This window comes from Crotalus tigris, unplaced genomic scaffold (assembly GCF_016545835.1).
Source record: "Crotalus tigris isolate CLP2741 ecotype Arizona unplaced genomic scaffold, ASM1654583v1 scf7180000024437.13266115, whole genome shotgun sequence".
NCBI lineage: Eukaryota > Metazoa > Chordata > Lepidosauria > Squamata > Viperidae > Crotalus > Crotalus tigris.
Genome location: NW_024100606.1, coordinates 12,467,501 through 12,483,265, shown reverse-complemented (window position 1 = coordinate 12,483,265; position 15,765 = coordinate 12,467,501). Strand labels below are relative to the sequence as shown.

The 15,765-nt window shown below is 35.2% G+C and overlaps 1 protein-coding gene across 1 annotated transcript in view; it reads right to left on the bottom strand.

Annotated features, from left to right (window-relative positions):
• Positions 1-15,765, bottom strand: part of LOC120302705 (fibulin-2-like) — a 106,865-nt gene that overhangs the window by 18,622 nt on the left and 72,478 nt on the right. Inside the window, exons 5-9 of the mRNA XM_039331530.1 lie at positions 15,362-15,481; positions 14,416-14,517; positions 6,361-6,495; positions 3,794-3,931; positions 3,390-3,533 (exon numbers count right to left, since the gene is read on the bottom strand). Coding sequence (XP_039187464.1) covers positions 3,390-3,533; positions 3,794-3,931; positions 6,361-6,495; positions 14,416-14,517; positions 15,362-15,481 — 639 coding nt within the window. The remainder of the gene's footprint in view (positions 1-3,389; positions 3,534-3,793; positions 3,932-6,360; positions 6,496-14,415; positions 14,518-15,361; positions 15,482-15,765) is intronic.

Genomic DNA, 15,765 nt, shown 5'->3' with positions numbered 1-15,765 from the left:
TTTTTGCACAAAGCTGAAAAAAATGAAACTTTGATTTTGGATGTTGCTGATTAGAATGATTTTGTAATGCTAGAAATGGCTTAAAATGTGAAATGTAAAGCAAAAAGTTGGCACTGTATTATTTCTGTAATTGACTTCACTGAAGAAAGCAGAAGTCATTGTTTTTTCTTCTCTCTTTGCACCTTTCTCTTTCCTTTTCTTATTATTCCAACTTTTTGTTTCTTCTATACTTTTATCTTATAATGAAATAAAAAAGTATGCAAAAAAAAGAGATGAGAGAAGAAGTGGTGACCAGAACAACATAGAATGTTCCAAATGTGGATCTGAGCTGAAGAAAAGAGTTTTGATACTGTAGTTGACACTACTCCATTAGATGAATATGGTGAAAAAAACAAATCCTAAATTGGAAATCATTCACACATTATTAATAGTTTTATTAATATTTAAGTGTGTGGTATGTCCATATTTGAGAAAATGTGTAAACATCTGTCACAGACAGTATAATAATAATAATAATGATAATAATAATAATAATAATAACAACAACAACAACAACAACAACAACAGAACAGAATAACTGAATAACAGATTTGGAAGGGATCTTGGAGATCATCAAGTACAACCCCCTGCTCAGGCAGGTAACCCTATATCATTTCGGACAAATGTCTGTCCAGTCTCTTCTTAAAAACTTCCAGTGTTGGAGCATTCACTGCTTCTGGAGGCAGGTTGTTCCACTGGTTAATCATTCTAACTGTCAGGAAGTTTCTCCTTAGTTCTAGGTTGCTTCTCTCCTTGATTAGTTTCCATCCATTGCTTCTTGTCCTGCCTTCAGGCGCTTTGGAGAACAGCTTGACTCCCTCTTCTTTGTGGCAGTCCCTGAGGTATTAGAACACTGCTATCATGTACCCCTTCATCCTTCTCTTCATTCAACTATCTCCAGAAGGACATTGAAGCACTAGAGAATTGCAGAACGATCTAAGGAAACAGACTAATGAGTGAAGATTTAATGTTTGTAATGTACTTACAAACACACATAGATAACTTTTGTCCCAGCGTACTTTACTTACAATGGATTGCACACCAAGTGTCTCCTATCATCGTTTGGAAAAAATTGTTACTTGCAAAGTTTATCTCTCATTGTCCATATATGATTTGAAGTTCCTGGGTGGTCTTACTATTTATATACCTCCATTTAGAGAAAAAAAGCTAATTTATCCCCATTTTCTGTATTCTATAATAAAACTTACTGATCCATAAAAGGGCATTTCCCATGATTCAATGTATGCCTGAGTTATGCTTACTTCAGTTTTTAGAAATCACAAGGAACAGAGGCAGCATGAATCACTGAAACATCTATACTATTGATACATGTATGTGTCTTATATTAATTCATAGAAATAATTATTTTAGATTTAATTTCCCTTGCTGGCATTAACAAAGACAAGAGTAATTATTTTGGCAAACACTAGTATAAATGTCAACCTCTCCTGATGAATAAGACTGCCTAGTGAAAAGCAACAGGAATCAGTAGCGATGTTCACTGCCAAGAATTTGACAGACTTGTTTTTCTTACCTGTTGAAATCTATTTTAAGATTTAGCAGGCAGGCAGTGTATATAACTCAATTTCTTTTGGGTGGCAACTAAGGCAGTCCATTTTTAGCCAAAGAACATTAAAGGTTTCTCTATCAGCACCACAAAGATTTGCAACAGATCCTTTTATGTATTTATTGGAATTCAGAATATGCATGTTTACAGAAATGTATCAAAACTCTTTGAAAATGATTTTTAGAGCTGTATGTGGGGAATTGCCTTCCTACTTTTTTATCTCAGGAACATTGGTCATTACTGGAGATGATGAAATACCTTGGATTATAAAATCTTACTTGACAAATGACTTTTACTATAAAGACTACCTACAAACACATGAAATAGAGGTCCCATACCCAGCTATGAAATTATTTTCATCGTCTGATTTCAAAGTCCTTAACTTAATGCACCATTAAGATAAGATGGATAAAGACCAAGAAAAGATTCTTTCCATGTTGAAAGCAATACATGAAACCATCCTTTCAGCTTGTGATGAAATAAGATGTTAAAGAAAAGGAAAAGATGTCAGCTTAGATATACAAACCCAAATTCTGACTACAACTAAAGAACTAATAATGCAGAAGGTAACAGAAGAAGTGGAAAAATCAAATACTAAGACAAAGGACTCAATTGATCAACAAGTGCAGTCAATGGAATATCCGGAAAAGGGACTGACAACACTGGAGATGGAAAAGACTTTATATATAAATCAGAAGAAATTTGAGGAGCAAGAAGAACAGACTGAATGGAAGATAAACATACCAGGACAATTATGGGGATTTGGAATAATAGGGAGACAATTTAAGGAATAGAAATGGGCTAGCCCTTCCCAAAAAAATGGCAACTAAATGGTCTCTCTTATTCCAAACAATATATATAATAATAGAGGGAGATCTATTTGATGATTTAAAAGTATTGACATGGAAGGCTAGCTGGCAAAGAAAGAAAGCCACAATAAGGCTGAAGAAAATTGGGGTTTTCATTTATCAGAGGGGCTAATATTACTAATTAGAGAATCAAAGGGAGAAGTTGAGATAAGGGAAATTTTGGTCATTAAACTTAAAACATTTGGAAATTAGTTGAAAATAAGGATGCTATTTGTTTAATACTTAAAAAATAGACCCCACAGAAAAAATATTATGAATATGTTTGATTTATTGATTAACTCAGATAATATATATAATGAGCTTTGATTTATTAAAGGGGATACTGTATTATTAATTAGATGATGTAAGATGGGGGGAAATAGATAACTTTTGGGAAATAGAAAAAGATTATACCCAAATAGATAAGATGTGTATTTTGAATATTAGATTGCTGTTATGAATTGAGATAAAAGAAACTTTGGTTACCTAAAACCTGGAAATTATAAACATCAAATGTTAAATTTGAATATTGATGGGAAACTAAAAATTGGGAAAAACCAATAACAGGACATTGATTGACTGTAAAGATTGAATGTAAAAGTAATTAAGATATGTATAAGCTAAAATTTATTGATAAATGTAATAATGATGTTTTTATTTAGTTGATATAATAAGAACTGTATTAGCTTAAATATGAGATAGTAGATATTAAGGGAAAAAGAGAGGAAATATTTGAGGTTGTAGTTTGAGATTTGTACTAAAGATTTTTGTATGTTACTGAACTATTGATTAACCCAGCCACCACATTGCTTTTTAAATACCTAAATGTAAAATTAGAAAATTAATAAAAATATTATTTTGAAAAACCTCTTTGAAAATCAGATTAAAGAGAGACAATAAATCTACAGCCAGGTTCTTTAATCTGACTGTCTTACCAACACATCTGGTTCCATCTTCATTTGAATGATATCCCCTGCTGCATATTAAGAGGTTCTTCTGACATGTGTAAGATCCAACAGTATTGATGCAATTGAATCCAGCCTTACATGGCTCAGGAAGTGATGTACATTCATTAATGTCTGTGGAATAAATATTAATATATTGCTATCAGTCTTTAACTTAATCAGCAACCCATTTTCCAGCTGTTCTTCCTTTTCTGTTCATTTGGTCTTGATTTATTGTGCAATAAATTCCAGACAGATAGGATTTTATTTAGCCTATGGTTAAAATTGTAATATTTCAAAAATCTAATATTTACTTTTTATTCTATTTTTTTAAAAAATAATAATTTAAGAGTGGAAAAACAATAACTTTAAAGATGAGGGATAGAAATACTCACCGACACAGTTTCCCTCCGGATCCTGTAAAAATCCTTCCATGCATCGTTGCTTTGATTCACAGTAAAATGATCCTTTTGTATTTTGACATGCAAAATTGATCTTGCAGCTGTGAGTTCCTCTTTCGCATTCATCAATATCTTGTGTAAAAAAGAAAAGAAAAGAAACAATTTGGCTACACCATTTCTAATACTCTTATGGCACCTTTCATTTCAGGTGCATGTACTGTATAGGTTTATAGAGAGCAATGCTACAATGAAAGAGGCTATTAACATCTAGTAGTAAATGTAAGATACTTTTAAGGCAACCTTCATTCATTTTCCAGCCTGACTCCATTTGGAAAGAATGCCTGCAATTCTGATGTGTAAAAAAACCCCTGGAAAATTATATGCAATCCATGTAAGCAAATTCAGCAAAACTGAAAACCAGCCCTCTACATGTATAGTCAAATATGGATGCAGAAATCCAAAGTCAGATACTTTTTTGCACTTAAATATTGGTCATAGTTGGATTCTTTTGGATGTTATTCAAATGTCCAGATCTCCTTGATTAAAAAATAATAAAGGAAGAACAAATATCCCTCTATGCTTAATATCCAAGCTCAAATAATCTTACTTTGGGCCTAGCTCTCTGAAAGGACTCTAATTCTGGGAAAGGTAGAAGGAAAGAGAAGAGGATGACCTGCAGCGAGATGATGAACTCAGTTACAATGGTGACTGGTGCATTTATACGTTCATTAATGTCAGTGGATTAAATGTCAATACATTGCTATTGGTCTTAAATCAGCAATCCATCTTCCAGCTGTTCTTTCTTTCAGAGACAGAACATCGTGGAGAATATTGATCTGTAGGCTTATAGAGAAATGATGCTGACTTGATGGCACATAATCATAGTTTAATATGACAATATCACACCATAGCAAAAGCATGGAGGTGACAGCAAATAATTAGAAATTGCTTATGACAATGATGTTTGAATTATAGACCCAGAGTCCAGGAGTTAACTGGGAAACCACACAGAAACCTGCTTTGTCATTTTTTTTTAATATGCTAGACTTAAAATCAGCTAGGATATGAAAAGTGGCTGCTGGATGTTTTTGAATAAGGTAGTCCTCATTTAGCAACCACAATTGGGAGTGGCAAGTCAGCCTTTAAGCAAAATGGTTGCTAAATGAAACGATAGCTGTGCTCTTACTACAGGCTTCCTTTGCTTCACAGACCTGCAAAGGTTATAAATGCAGGATTGATCACAAAGTTACTTTTTCATCCCCCATTGTAACTGATCCTCCCCCACTGTCTGAGATAGTTGCTAAATGAGGACTACCTGCACATAGGAAATCTATTTGTCAAATTTGTTAAAATGTATTTTAAAAGAAAAACAAAGCGTTGGAATACTGACCACTCTCAAATATAACTTTTGTCCTCTAATAATACTCATATTATTCCAATACTTTGATGGAAAATGTAAATGTAACAAAAAAATTATCTTTGCAGTCAACCTACCTCCTTAAAATCTCTAAATAAAATCTGTACCTACTGCTGGAAATGATTTAATATTTTTTTAAAAAAATCCCACAATATTTGCAAGTATCTAAATTAGCAAGAAAGAGCTTGAGTATTTCTTCTCATTGTTGCTTCAAAATGTTTAATCGAAACATGGAAGCAGGGTGTGTTAATCTATATAGACAATGTTAATTGTATGCTTCACAATTGAGATAATACCCATTAAGTCTAGATTATAAAATTACCTAGCTGTGCCTTTATTCAGACTATTGAATTAACTTAAAGAAGGAGTAGCAATTTTTGTTTCCTGAGAAAGCTTGAATTTGTCAACAAAGTAAATCTATCACTTTTGCTAGTTGGGTCTTCTTGCATACAAATATCATTGGAAGCATTGCAGCAAGTAGTATTATGATCATTCCTTCTTTATTTGCAATATGAAAACAGTATCACAATTCTTTCGAGTATTCTGAATTAATGTCTAAGAATTTACAATCCCCATTGTGCTATATAAGAATTGATAATTACAAAGCAATTCTGTAGTGGGAGCATGGAAAATTTATAAAAGCGCAATCACCACTTCCAAAAATTTGATAGACCTGTACTCAGGGAGGTAAATAGAGGCATTTCCCACTTTGTCTGGAAAATCTCAAATAAAATTACAAGCTAAAATTGAGTGAATGTTTTCCCCCATACTGTTGTCAAAGCATCAACAATGAATATTCAACTGATACAACAATATTTTGGGGAATATCTCTTTCTCAACCATAAATTCTGTAAATCCTGTAAATCCTGTCCCTGGATCACAGGATTTATTATTATTATATATATTATTTTATGTAATGATTCATTTGTTTTACAGGCTTGGGTTTTTTTGTTTTTTTGTTTTTTTTTTGGTTACACAGAATCATTCCTTTAATTTCATAAAAATAATAAATTTAATTATAAGTTTAAATTTTCTTTAAACTTTAAATATGTAATTCAGTTTGAGATTTTGACAAATGAGTTTACCAGCTGCTTGAAAATATATTCAAATATACAAAATATACAAAAATAAATTCTAATCTTACCAACACATTCACCATCCTTAAGTTCATATCCAGACTGGCAGCTGAGTTGCTGAAGACATGTGAATGATCCAATTGTATTAATACAATGCTCTCCTCTCTTGCAAGTATGAGTATCTGATATGCATTCATTAATATCTGTGAAAAAAACCACATGGGCAGCATATCATATAACAAAGAATAGACCTTTTTCAAATTTACTACAGCATGAGGGGGAAACCCCTTAAAAATATAGCAGAAATTATTTGTCCAGAAAGAAAAGTTTATATGACTGCATTTTTAAAATTTCTTGCCAATTTTAGAAGTTTACAATATTTTAATGTATAAGGAATTCTAGGAGATAGTCTACTTTTAATTTTGCTTTGAGTGATGCATTCAGTCAAAGTTATTATGTTATCGACTACTGTAATTGTATACAGAAGTTAAGAAAGTATGAGTGTAAGCACACATATTATATACAGAACATTCCTAGTTTATGTAGCAAATATAATTCAATTTCACAAGAGAAGCAATCATTTGGTCACCACAGGACACAAAGGCAATATATGAACAATCTAGCAAAGCAACCAAGGAAGAATCACAGGAATGAGTATGAAGGAAAACTTATGCTTTGAAATTCATAAGAATAACTTGTAGTATATGATTAAGTAGGAGCTGTGATGAGAGCCTGATCATTGAAATAAAGCCTAATCATTGCCATAATTTTGAATTAAGTAGTATGTCCATAGAGGCAAGTTTCATGCCCAGCATGTGTTGATAGAAATGAACTTTGTTTGTGATCCTACTGTGACTGGCACCGTACAGTTTACGAAGTTGTATAGACCCTTATATATCTCACATTTTATTTTTCCAGAGATCCTAGAAATGTTTTATTGTTATCATTACTGGCTGGGCATTAAACATGCCACTATGGTGAACATACAATCTAATTCAAAATTATGGCAATGATTAGGTTTCATTTCAAATGTCAAGATGCTGCCACAACTTCTATCCACGAAGGATGTTAATTTGTATAGCACAACTGGAAATATAAGGGTAGGAACAGCAAAAGGCTGCATGAAAGAAAGCTTTCTGTTCTTTCCCTTTCATTTTTAAACTCTCAGTCAGTTTAATACATACTTCACATGCTACAACACACACACAAATAATATGGGCCTAAGAAGGAAAGTTACCAAAACATAATGTAGCTTATAATGCCTTCTCCTCAAACAAACTGTGCATCCATCAGCACATTTTACAGATAAAAGCAGGACTTTTTTTCTCATAGAACGCCCAGAATGGAGTTCCAGCACCTTTTTTGGATGGAACCTTGTAGGGTAGGCAAGGTGGGTTGTATGATGTGTGTGAGTTCCAGCACCTTTTTTTTTTTTTTTTAGAAAAAAAGCACTGGATAAAATGATTGTATCTCAGTCAAGCAAAGTGTATCTCTAAGATAAAGTTAAAGGCAGAAACATAGTAGAAAACTCATTTAGCTGCAAAGTATAAAATAGGCAATCAAACACTGCAATAAAGAAAAGATAGCAGGGCAGAAGAAACATCCTGTAATTCTTTGAATGACCATGTAAGAAAACAGAGAACCTTTAAGCAAGAATAACAGATTTCAGCTAATTATCTGATGATCATTACCCTTTCTTGCTAGAGCTCTTCAAACAATGGAGAAGTGCCCTGGCACTTGGATTTCCTACCCTAAGGAAAGGAACTTTCCCCAATCTGTTGTCCTTCAGGTCTATTAGAATTTTGATTCCCACTAGTACTCAACCAGCTGAACTGCAGTTTCAAAGTATCTGGAAAGTGCCAAATAAGGAAAGGTTGACCTACAAGACTCTTCTCCACAAACCACGATGATTGTCAAAAAGCTTCAGAGAATACAGGTGAAAGAAAATAGAATGTACAGTGAATTCTAAGTGACCTTGAATATTTAATCAAAACTCAAACATATGAAAACAAGAAAACAGGGAAGGGTCCAATTATTTTCTGCATCTGCAAGATTTATAAATGGCTTCTCCTGGGAATATGTACCACGTCAAAGCAATTTCACAGGTTTTAGTTGCATGTTGATTGATTTCAGCTGAATGCTGGCTGTTGGAGAGGAAATGCAAAATGTGAACTTGTCTTCAGCAGGAAGGAAAATAAAATCCATGAACATCTCTATGAAGAAAATCTTTCCATATCTTCTGTGTAAAATGAACATAGAACATTTCCAGTAATTCAGGCAGAAGCAAATTATGAAATACTTGGAAAAATAAAAGTTTATTTAAATGCTTATAGAAAACTGGTTTCTAGTCTTGATTCTAAGCCTGCTGACTCAACAGGGCTCATAACACAATATCTTAATCACTTATAGAATGATGAGTTACAACTTCCTTGAAATATTGTTATAGTTACAAATGAAGTGTCACTGATTTACCAGTTAGAACAGCATCTCTGAGAAGTTCTGAAGAACAGCCAAGGCCCCAGAGGGCTAGTTTTGCAATAATAATTCTTACTTCAAGTATTGGGTTAAGTTCTACACTCCAATTTAAAATAAACTGGAGCAAGTCCAGAGACAGGCTACCAAGATGGCAAAAGGACAGTGAATGACTTGCCTCCAGAAGTTGTGGGTGCTCCAACACTGGATGTTTTTAAGAAGATATTGGGCAACCATTTGTCTGGAAAGATATAGAGTTTCCTGCTTGAGCAGGGGGTTGGATTGAAGACCTCCAAGGTACCTTTCAACTCTGTTATTCTGTTCTGTCATTCTGGGAACCAAGTGCTACAAGGAATGGCTGAAAGACCTAGCTTTGTTTAGCTTGCAGAAGAGAAAGTTGAGAGGAGACATGGTGGATTGTCATCAAATTACTGAAGGACTGTCACATTGCAAAAGCTTCAGACTTATCCTTACTTACTCCAAGAGGCAAGATTAAAAGTAAGGCATGAAATTTCAAGGACACAGATACATACTAAGAAGAACTTCTTGATAGAAGAACTATCAATTAGTGGAAAGAATATTGGTTGGAGTGGTTTTTTTCCCTTTCATTGGATGTTTTCTAACAGAGGCTAGATAATAATCTATTGGAAATGGTGTAATAAATTTTGCAAGATCCTGCAGGTTGGGTGGACCCCTTAGGCCATGGGTAGGCAACCTTGGCTCTTTTATGACTCGTGGACTTTAACTCCCAGAATTCCTGAGCCAGCCATGCTGGCTCAGGAATTCTGGGAGTTGAAGTCCACGAGTCATAAAAGAGCCAAGGTTGCCTACCCCTGACTTAGGCCCTTCCAACTTTAAGATTCTATGATAATTCTTCCGTATTCATTTGTAGAAATCAACTTACGGTTCTGCTAATATTTTGAAACCCGAGCAGAGATTTCAAATTGACCCTTTTTATATATTAAATAGTTTTTCTAAGATTCACTCTGGATCCTATAAACATCTGGATAAACAAGGGAAATATCAATTAAACTGTTTCTGAGTACTTGCAGAAATCCCTTGCACATATTTATTGCACTCTCTCTAATGGGTTTTATTCAAGTATGAACTGGAGGTAGACTCACAATATGCTTTTCCACTGCATACTCTGGAATCAGCTCTTGGCAACTTTTAAGGTATATGCATTTTCCTAAAGTTTTTATCACTGCTGGTTCCTCTCAGATTGGGAAAGGTATTAAAATAAGTTATACAGGTAGCTTTCTGCAATAAGTGCAATGCAGTCCAGAACAAAACTGTCCCTCCATTTCTTGGATACCATTTCATATGGAGGCATTAATGTTGCCATGCCCTAGCCAAACCTTTCTATCACGCATACGTTTGCAACATGCATGGTTAACAGTGAGGTTAATGACTTTAATCTGGTGACTCCAGAGTTGGTGATAGAAAGATATGCTGTGAGTCCACTCTGAATTCTTACTTAAAGAAAGGTTTAGAAAGATGGTCAGATGGATCAAAGGGGAACATCTCTGCAGTTATTTCTTTTGCTTTATATAGCACCTGATTATTCTTTAGTTACAGTACACAGAACGATAGGTTTAATAGGACAGCCATACATAAACATGAAAGCAGCACCTGAAGGAAATATAGGAAAGAAATCTTTCAAGCAAACAAATAAACAAACTTCACTTGACACTTTCCAGAGTTAATAATGAATACTGCCTATGCCAAACATCAGAATCTTCTAGCTCTGTGTTTCTTTACCTTGGCAACTTTAAGATATGTGGATGTTAATTCTAAGATTTTGGGAACTGAAGTTGAGAGATATAGTTGCCAAGGTTGAGAAACTCTGATCTAGCCGGACCCTTGGATTAACAACATGTCTTCAAACTCTTAGACCAGTGGTTCTCAACCTGTGGGTTGGGACCCCATTTGGGGTCGAACGACCATTTCACGGGGGTTGCCAAACAACGCAGTCCGCATTTTTTCCCCCTTTTCCTTAGCTGTGCTACTCCCTTTTATTCTATTGGCTTTTGAAAGCCAACAGAATAGACTCTCTTGAATAGAGTCTAATTCTATTGGCTTTCAAAAGCCAATAGGAATTGTCCAGGCTGTCTCTGCCTGCTGAGCCCGCCAAAAGTCCCATTCTGCAAACGGTGCTGCACCAGTTGAGCAGTCCTCGACTTACGACCGGTTGAGTAGTCCTCGACTTACGACCAGTTGGGGGGTCACGGCATTAAAAAGGTAGAGAACCGCTGTCTTAGACAAAGTTCCAGCACTTTACCTGTCCCTTAGTTCTTGCAATTTTCTGCAAGCATAGCATATCCTCTGCCTGAAACCAGTCTTTCTCCCTAACATGTAGATGAATTTCACAAAGAGAAATCAATAAAGTGCTTTGTTGAGCAAAACAATATAGAACACACAGGGACACTTGCATACAGAATGAATGAGTATCTTTGGTACCCAAAGCTTCCAAGAGTCACATAGCAAGGGCTTATTCAAAAGAGTGCAAAAGAGATATTTATATATTACACAAAGAGATGATGACTTTTCTAACAGATTTGCTTCAATCAGAAATTAAGTAAATCACCAATTCAATAAATCTATTTGTGAATGCTACTAGAATTTAAATCTTTTAATAATTTAATCCAGGAAAAGGGAAGAACAATAAACTTCTAGAACAGTGGTTCTCAACCTTTCTAATGCTGTGACCCCATAATACAGTTCCCCATGTTGTGGTGACCCCCAACCACTTATACATCACTGGGTGCCAGGGGCGTGGCCAAAGAAAAGGGGAAAAAAATGGCGGACAGCCTTGTTTGGCGACCCCCGTGAAATGGTCGTTCGACCCCAAATGGGGTACCGACCCACAGGTTGAGAACCACTGTTCTAAAATGATGGATTATGGAGACAAGAAAAATAGTCACTTTATTACATTTACACATACTGATGTCATTAAAGTAATTAAATATTAGAATTCTATAATTAACAGACATGAACCTTTCATGATCTTTTCATGTTTTCCATTCCTCAAATACTTCAAAATGGGGCACATAAGTTTAGCTGGCCAAGAGTCATGTACAACAGAAGTGAACAGATAATACTGTGACTTGTCACAAATATAGGAAGCCTAAAACTGAAAAGAAGGTTGTGGGTAGGATAGCTGTAACTTAACTATTAATGTGAAGAGCACATTCCCTGTAAACTATTTAGTGAGATGGTAAAGGTTCCTATGTACACCGAGCATCATGCAAATGGGAAGGGTTGCTTCAATGAAGAGAAAGACTAGGGGTGACATGATAGCAGTGTTCCAATATCTCAGGGATTGCCATAAAGAAGAGGGAATCAAAGCATTTGAGGACAAGAAGCAATGGATGGAAACTAATCAAAGAGAAAAGCAACCTAGAACTAAGGAAAAACTTCCTGACAGTTAGAACAATTAATCAGTGGAACAACCTGCCTCAAGAAGCTGTGAATGCTCCAACACTGGAAGTTTTTAAGAAGATACTGGACCACCATTTGTCTGAAATGGTATAGGTTTTCCTGCCTGAGCAGGGTACTGCACTAGAAGACCTCCAAGGTCCATTCCAACTCTGTTGTTGTTGTTGTTGTTACCTCCTTGCTTAGATGAGTTGTAGTCCGTGGTTGCTATTTGGCTTTCCCTTTTGATATGTGAAAAGTACACCCTTTAGTACTTGAGTATGCATATTTGGTCTACTTTGCTTGTCCTGTTTTTTGGAGAAAACCATTACAATGAGCTATCTATTCTTGCTTGAAGTTCATTCTTAATAGATAATGCCAGGCTCTAGATTGAAAGAAGCTCTAAATACCTGAACTCGCACTGCCCAGAAGTGGACAAGTACTGATAAGAAAGAGATTGTGTTCTTTTGTACCAATTCACTTGTGTTACTTTTTAATGGGCTAAATGGACATGAAGGCTGATCATCACTAGCTTCTCTCCAGTCCTGTGGTTTGGAAAGTAAAGTGGCCGAACAAAGAAATCCTGCCCTAGCAAAGCATGACTGGAGATTTTAGAAGCCTCCTGTAAGCAACCAGCTATAGGGCAAAATGGGGTGTTGAATGGAAGAAACACAATTATGTTGCTGTTTTTAGCACTATGTGGAATTTCATTCCTGCACCCTACAGAAGCAATGGCACAAAAACCTATGGGGCAAAAAATAAAATCTAGTTTACAAATCTTAAAATAGGCTAACTCTCTCCCTCCCCAAGCATATATAAATTTTGCTCACAGTTGGCAACTCAATTACTCCTACACGGAAATGGCTCCTATTAACAGAAATTCCATCTAAGGGTTTTGTTAATTACTGAAAGCAAATGGAATGGTCAAGAAAGAGCAACCCAATGCTCTTTAAGAACTTAATTTCTCTAGACCCCTGAAGTCTATTGCCTCTCTTGGGATGGTATAAATTATTTGCAGTCCAGAACCAATGGTTCACATTTGCTATTGCCTAAAAGCCTGACTAACTACTTCCTTTTGCTATTCAGTCACCAGAACTAATTTATAGACAACCAGTATACTGAGGCTATATGCAAACAATTTCTATACGAAGGAAATCTATAATAGCTTTCATTGACATAACAAGGACACAGATTATCCCACACTATAGCAAGAATCATACTGGTATTAGCTATCAGCTATGCTGAACTTCATTGGCTGAAAAGCAGGATAATGCAATAAATAACAAGCAATACTATATACGAACCATTTCTATATTTCAAAATTATCTTGTAGCACAGAGCCAAAACCCAATAACACCAATAATGTCAACATAAGCCAGAAACGTTATGACATTTTACTAATACTATTAAACTGTCAGAACAAGAGTTAAAGTACAACAAAGTTAGTCCACATTTTATAATGTGTATGTATCTATGCATATGTACTTTTTTTTTTGCAAAAAACACGTTTCATTACAAAACTAATTAAGTAACTATGTAGCATCACCTGTGTTAAAAGGGAGCGGTGTTTGCTATCTGTTTATATACAGTGATTCCCTATGAGTGTTGGTGGGAATATTGCTGTTCCAAACAATTACCAAGAAGAAACTCACTGATTTAGCAGAAGTACAGTATTACATTGATTTTAATGGCATATTTTACATTTTCAGTACATTTATAGTCAAATCCCATTTATGGACAGATTGGGCATGAAGATAAATAGTAGCTTTACCAGGTGCTTTTAAGGGGTAACTACGCTGCCTCATTCAAAGAGGAGTTTAAATAACCTTTTCTTGCAACTGAAACCTTTTCATGTTTTCTTATTACATAATATCTATTAAGGCCTTTCTGTTAGGGAGGGTAACAGGAGACATCCATATGGGAGCGCCCTACGAGTTATGTAAAATTGAATCATGTTTTTTGCCCAGTGAAGGAACTAACTTTCATAGTGTGACCAGTTAGAATATGCAGTGCATCCAGAGAATTGTAAATGAAGGTAAAGCATGTGTTTGAGTTGTTTTACAACTATTTATAAAATAAATAGACCAAAAGCTGATTTAGCGATATAATATGTAGGCCTTATAGGAATATTTATCTTTTTGAATAAATACAATAATAGAACTATTCTGACAAAGTCTAAAGGGCCTTCAACAGGCGGAACTGAGAAGTAAGGATTTTGATTTCAACACGCTTACCTTCACAGGAAACACCATCTGAAAGGAGGACAAAGCCAAGTGAACAAGAACACACAATTTCCCCTTCCACCATATTACAAATGTGCTTGCAGGGACCATTATCTGGGAAAGACAATATTTCAAAACACATTAAAAACAATTAAAGAGACTCCCTTTTATATTATAATTATATCCTGGTCATTGCATCAGAAGGTAAACATGCAAACAAATCACATACCCTCATGTGCTGAATCATTTTCTAGAATCTTTCTTTTATTGGTAAACTAAGCTTATCTATGAGGTTGAAATTACTATATACAGCTGTGTTGCACAAACAGTCTAACAGCTAATATTAAATAAACTTTTCAAGTTAACATCCAATTATTCAGCACATTATCCTCTGAGCTTCTGGTTGTTGTTTTTTTTTTGTCAGCCTACTGAAGGCTCTTTGAACTAGTATTAAAATTGCCAAGGAAGCTTTTAATGATTTTTGAACATGTGCAAAACAATATATAGCAGTAATGGTGAACCTTTTAGAGACCGAGTGCCCAAACTGCAACCCAAAACCCACTTATGTATCATCGGGTGCTGGGTTGGTGTGGCCAATTGGGTGGGCATGGCTGTGGTGGTAACAGCAGACAGCGTGGGAGTTCAATCAATCCCAACTTTGCGAGATCTTTTTTTTTCCGTGAGTTGAAATTGATTGATTGATTGAAACTTTTTTTTATGCACCCGGCAGCGGAGGCCTAAAGTAAAAAGGTTTTATAAAACCCAGCTGAAGGCCTAGGACTGGGGTGATGGCGTGCGTGCCCACAGAGAGGGCTCTGTGTGCCACCTGTGGCATGCATGCCATAGGTTCGCCACCACAGATATTTAGTGTTGCTTGTTCTATGAAATGGGTTGCTATATAAACTAGATAAATAAATACATAAATAAAATCTTATCTCCAGCTCCCAATTAGTCATACCTTTACATTTATCTTGCTCTACTTGTAAAGTGTTGTTGGTTTCAGGTTGAATATTTAAAGCTTCTGGATCTGGAGTGGCTTTCTCCTCTAAGGCAGTGTTTTGTGCATCATCTTCAAAATCTAAAAAAGTATATGTTACAGAAAAAAAATAATTATGTTCTTTCATATCTATATATTTCCAAAGAAGATTTTCTTTGGAATACACAAATAACTCTATTGGGAAACATAGCAATTAAACTCTTCCACCTTGCGAGACACAAAAAGAAATAAGACAAGGATGCCCACTGTCTCATCTCTTGTTTATTTTGGTCCTTGAAATATTAAATATAAGAAAAGATGTGAGGATGTGGGAGTAAAGATTTAAAAATAAATTTATAAGTCAAAGGCTTTTGCTGGTGACTTGG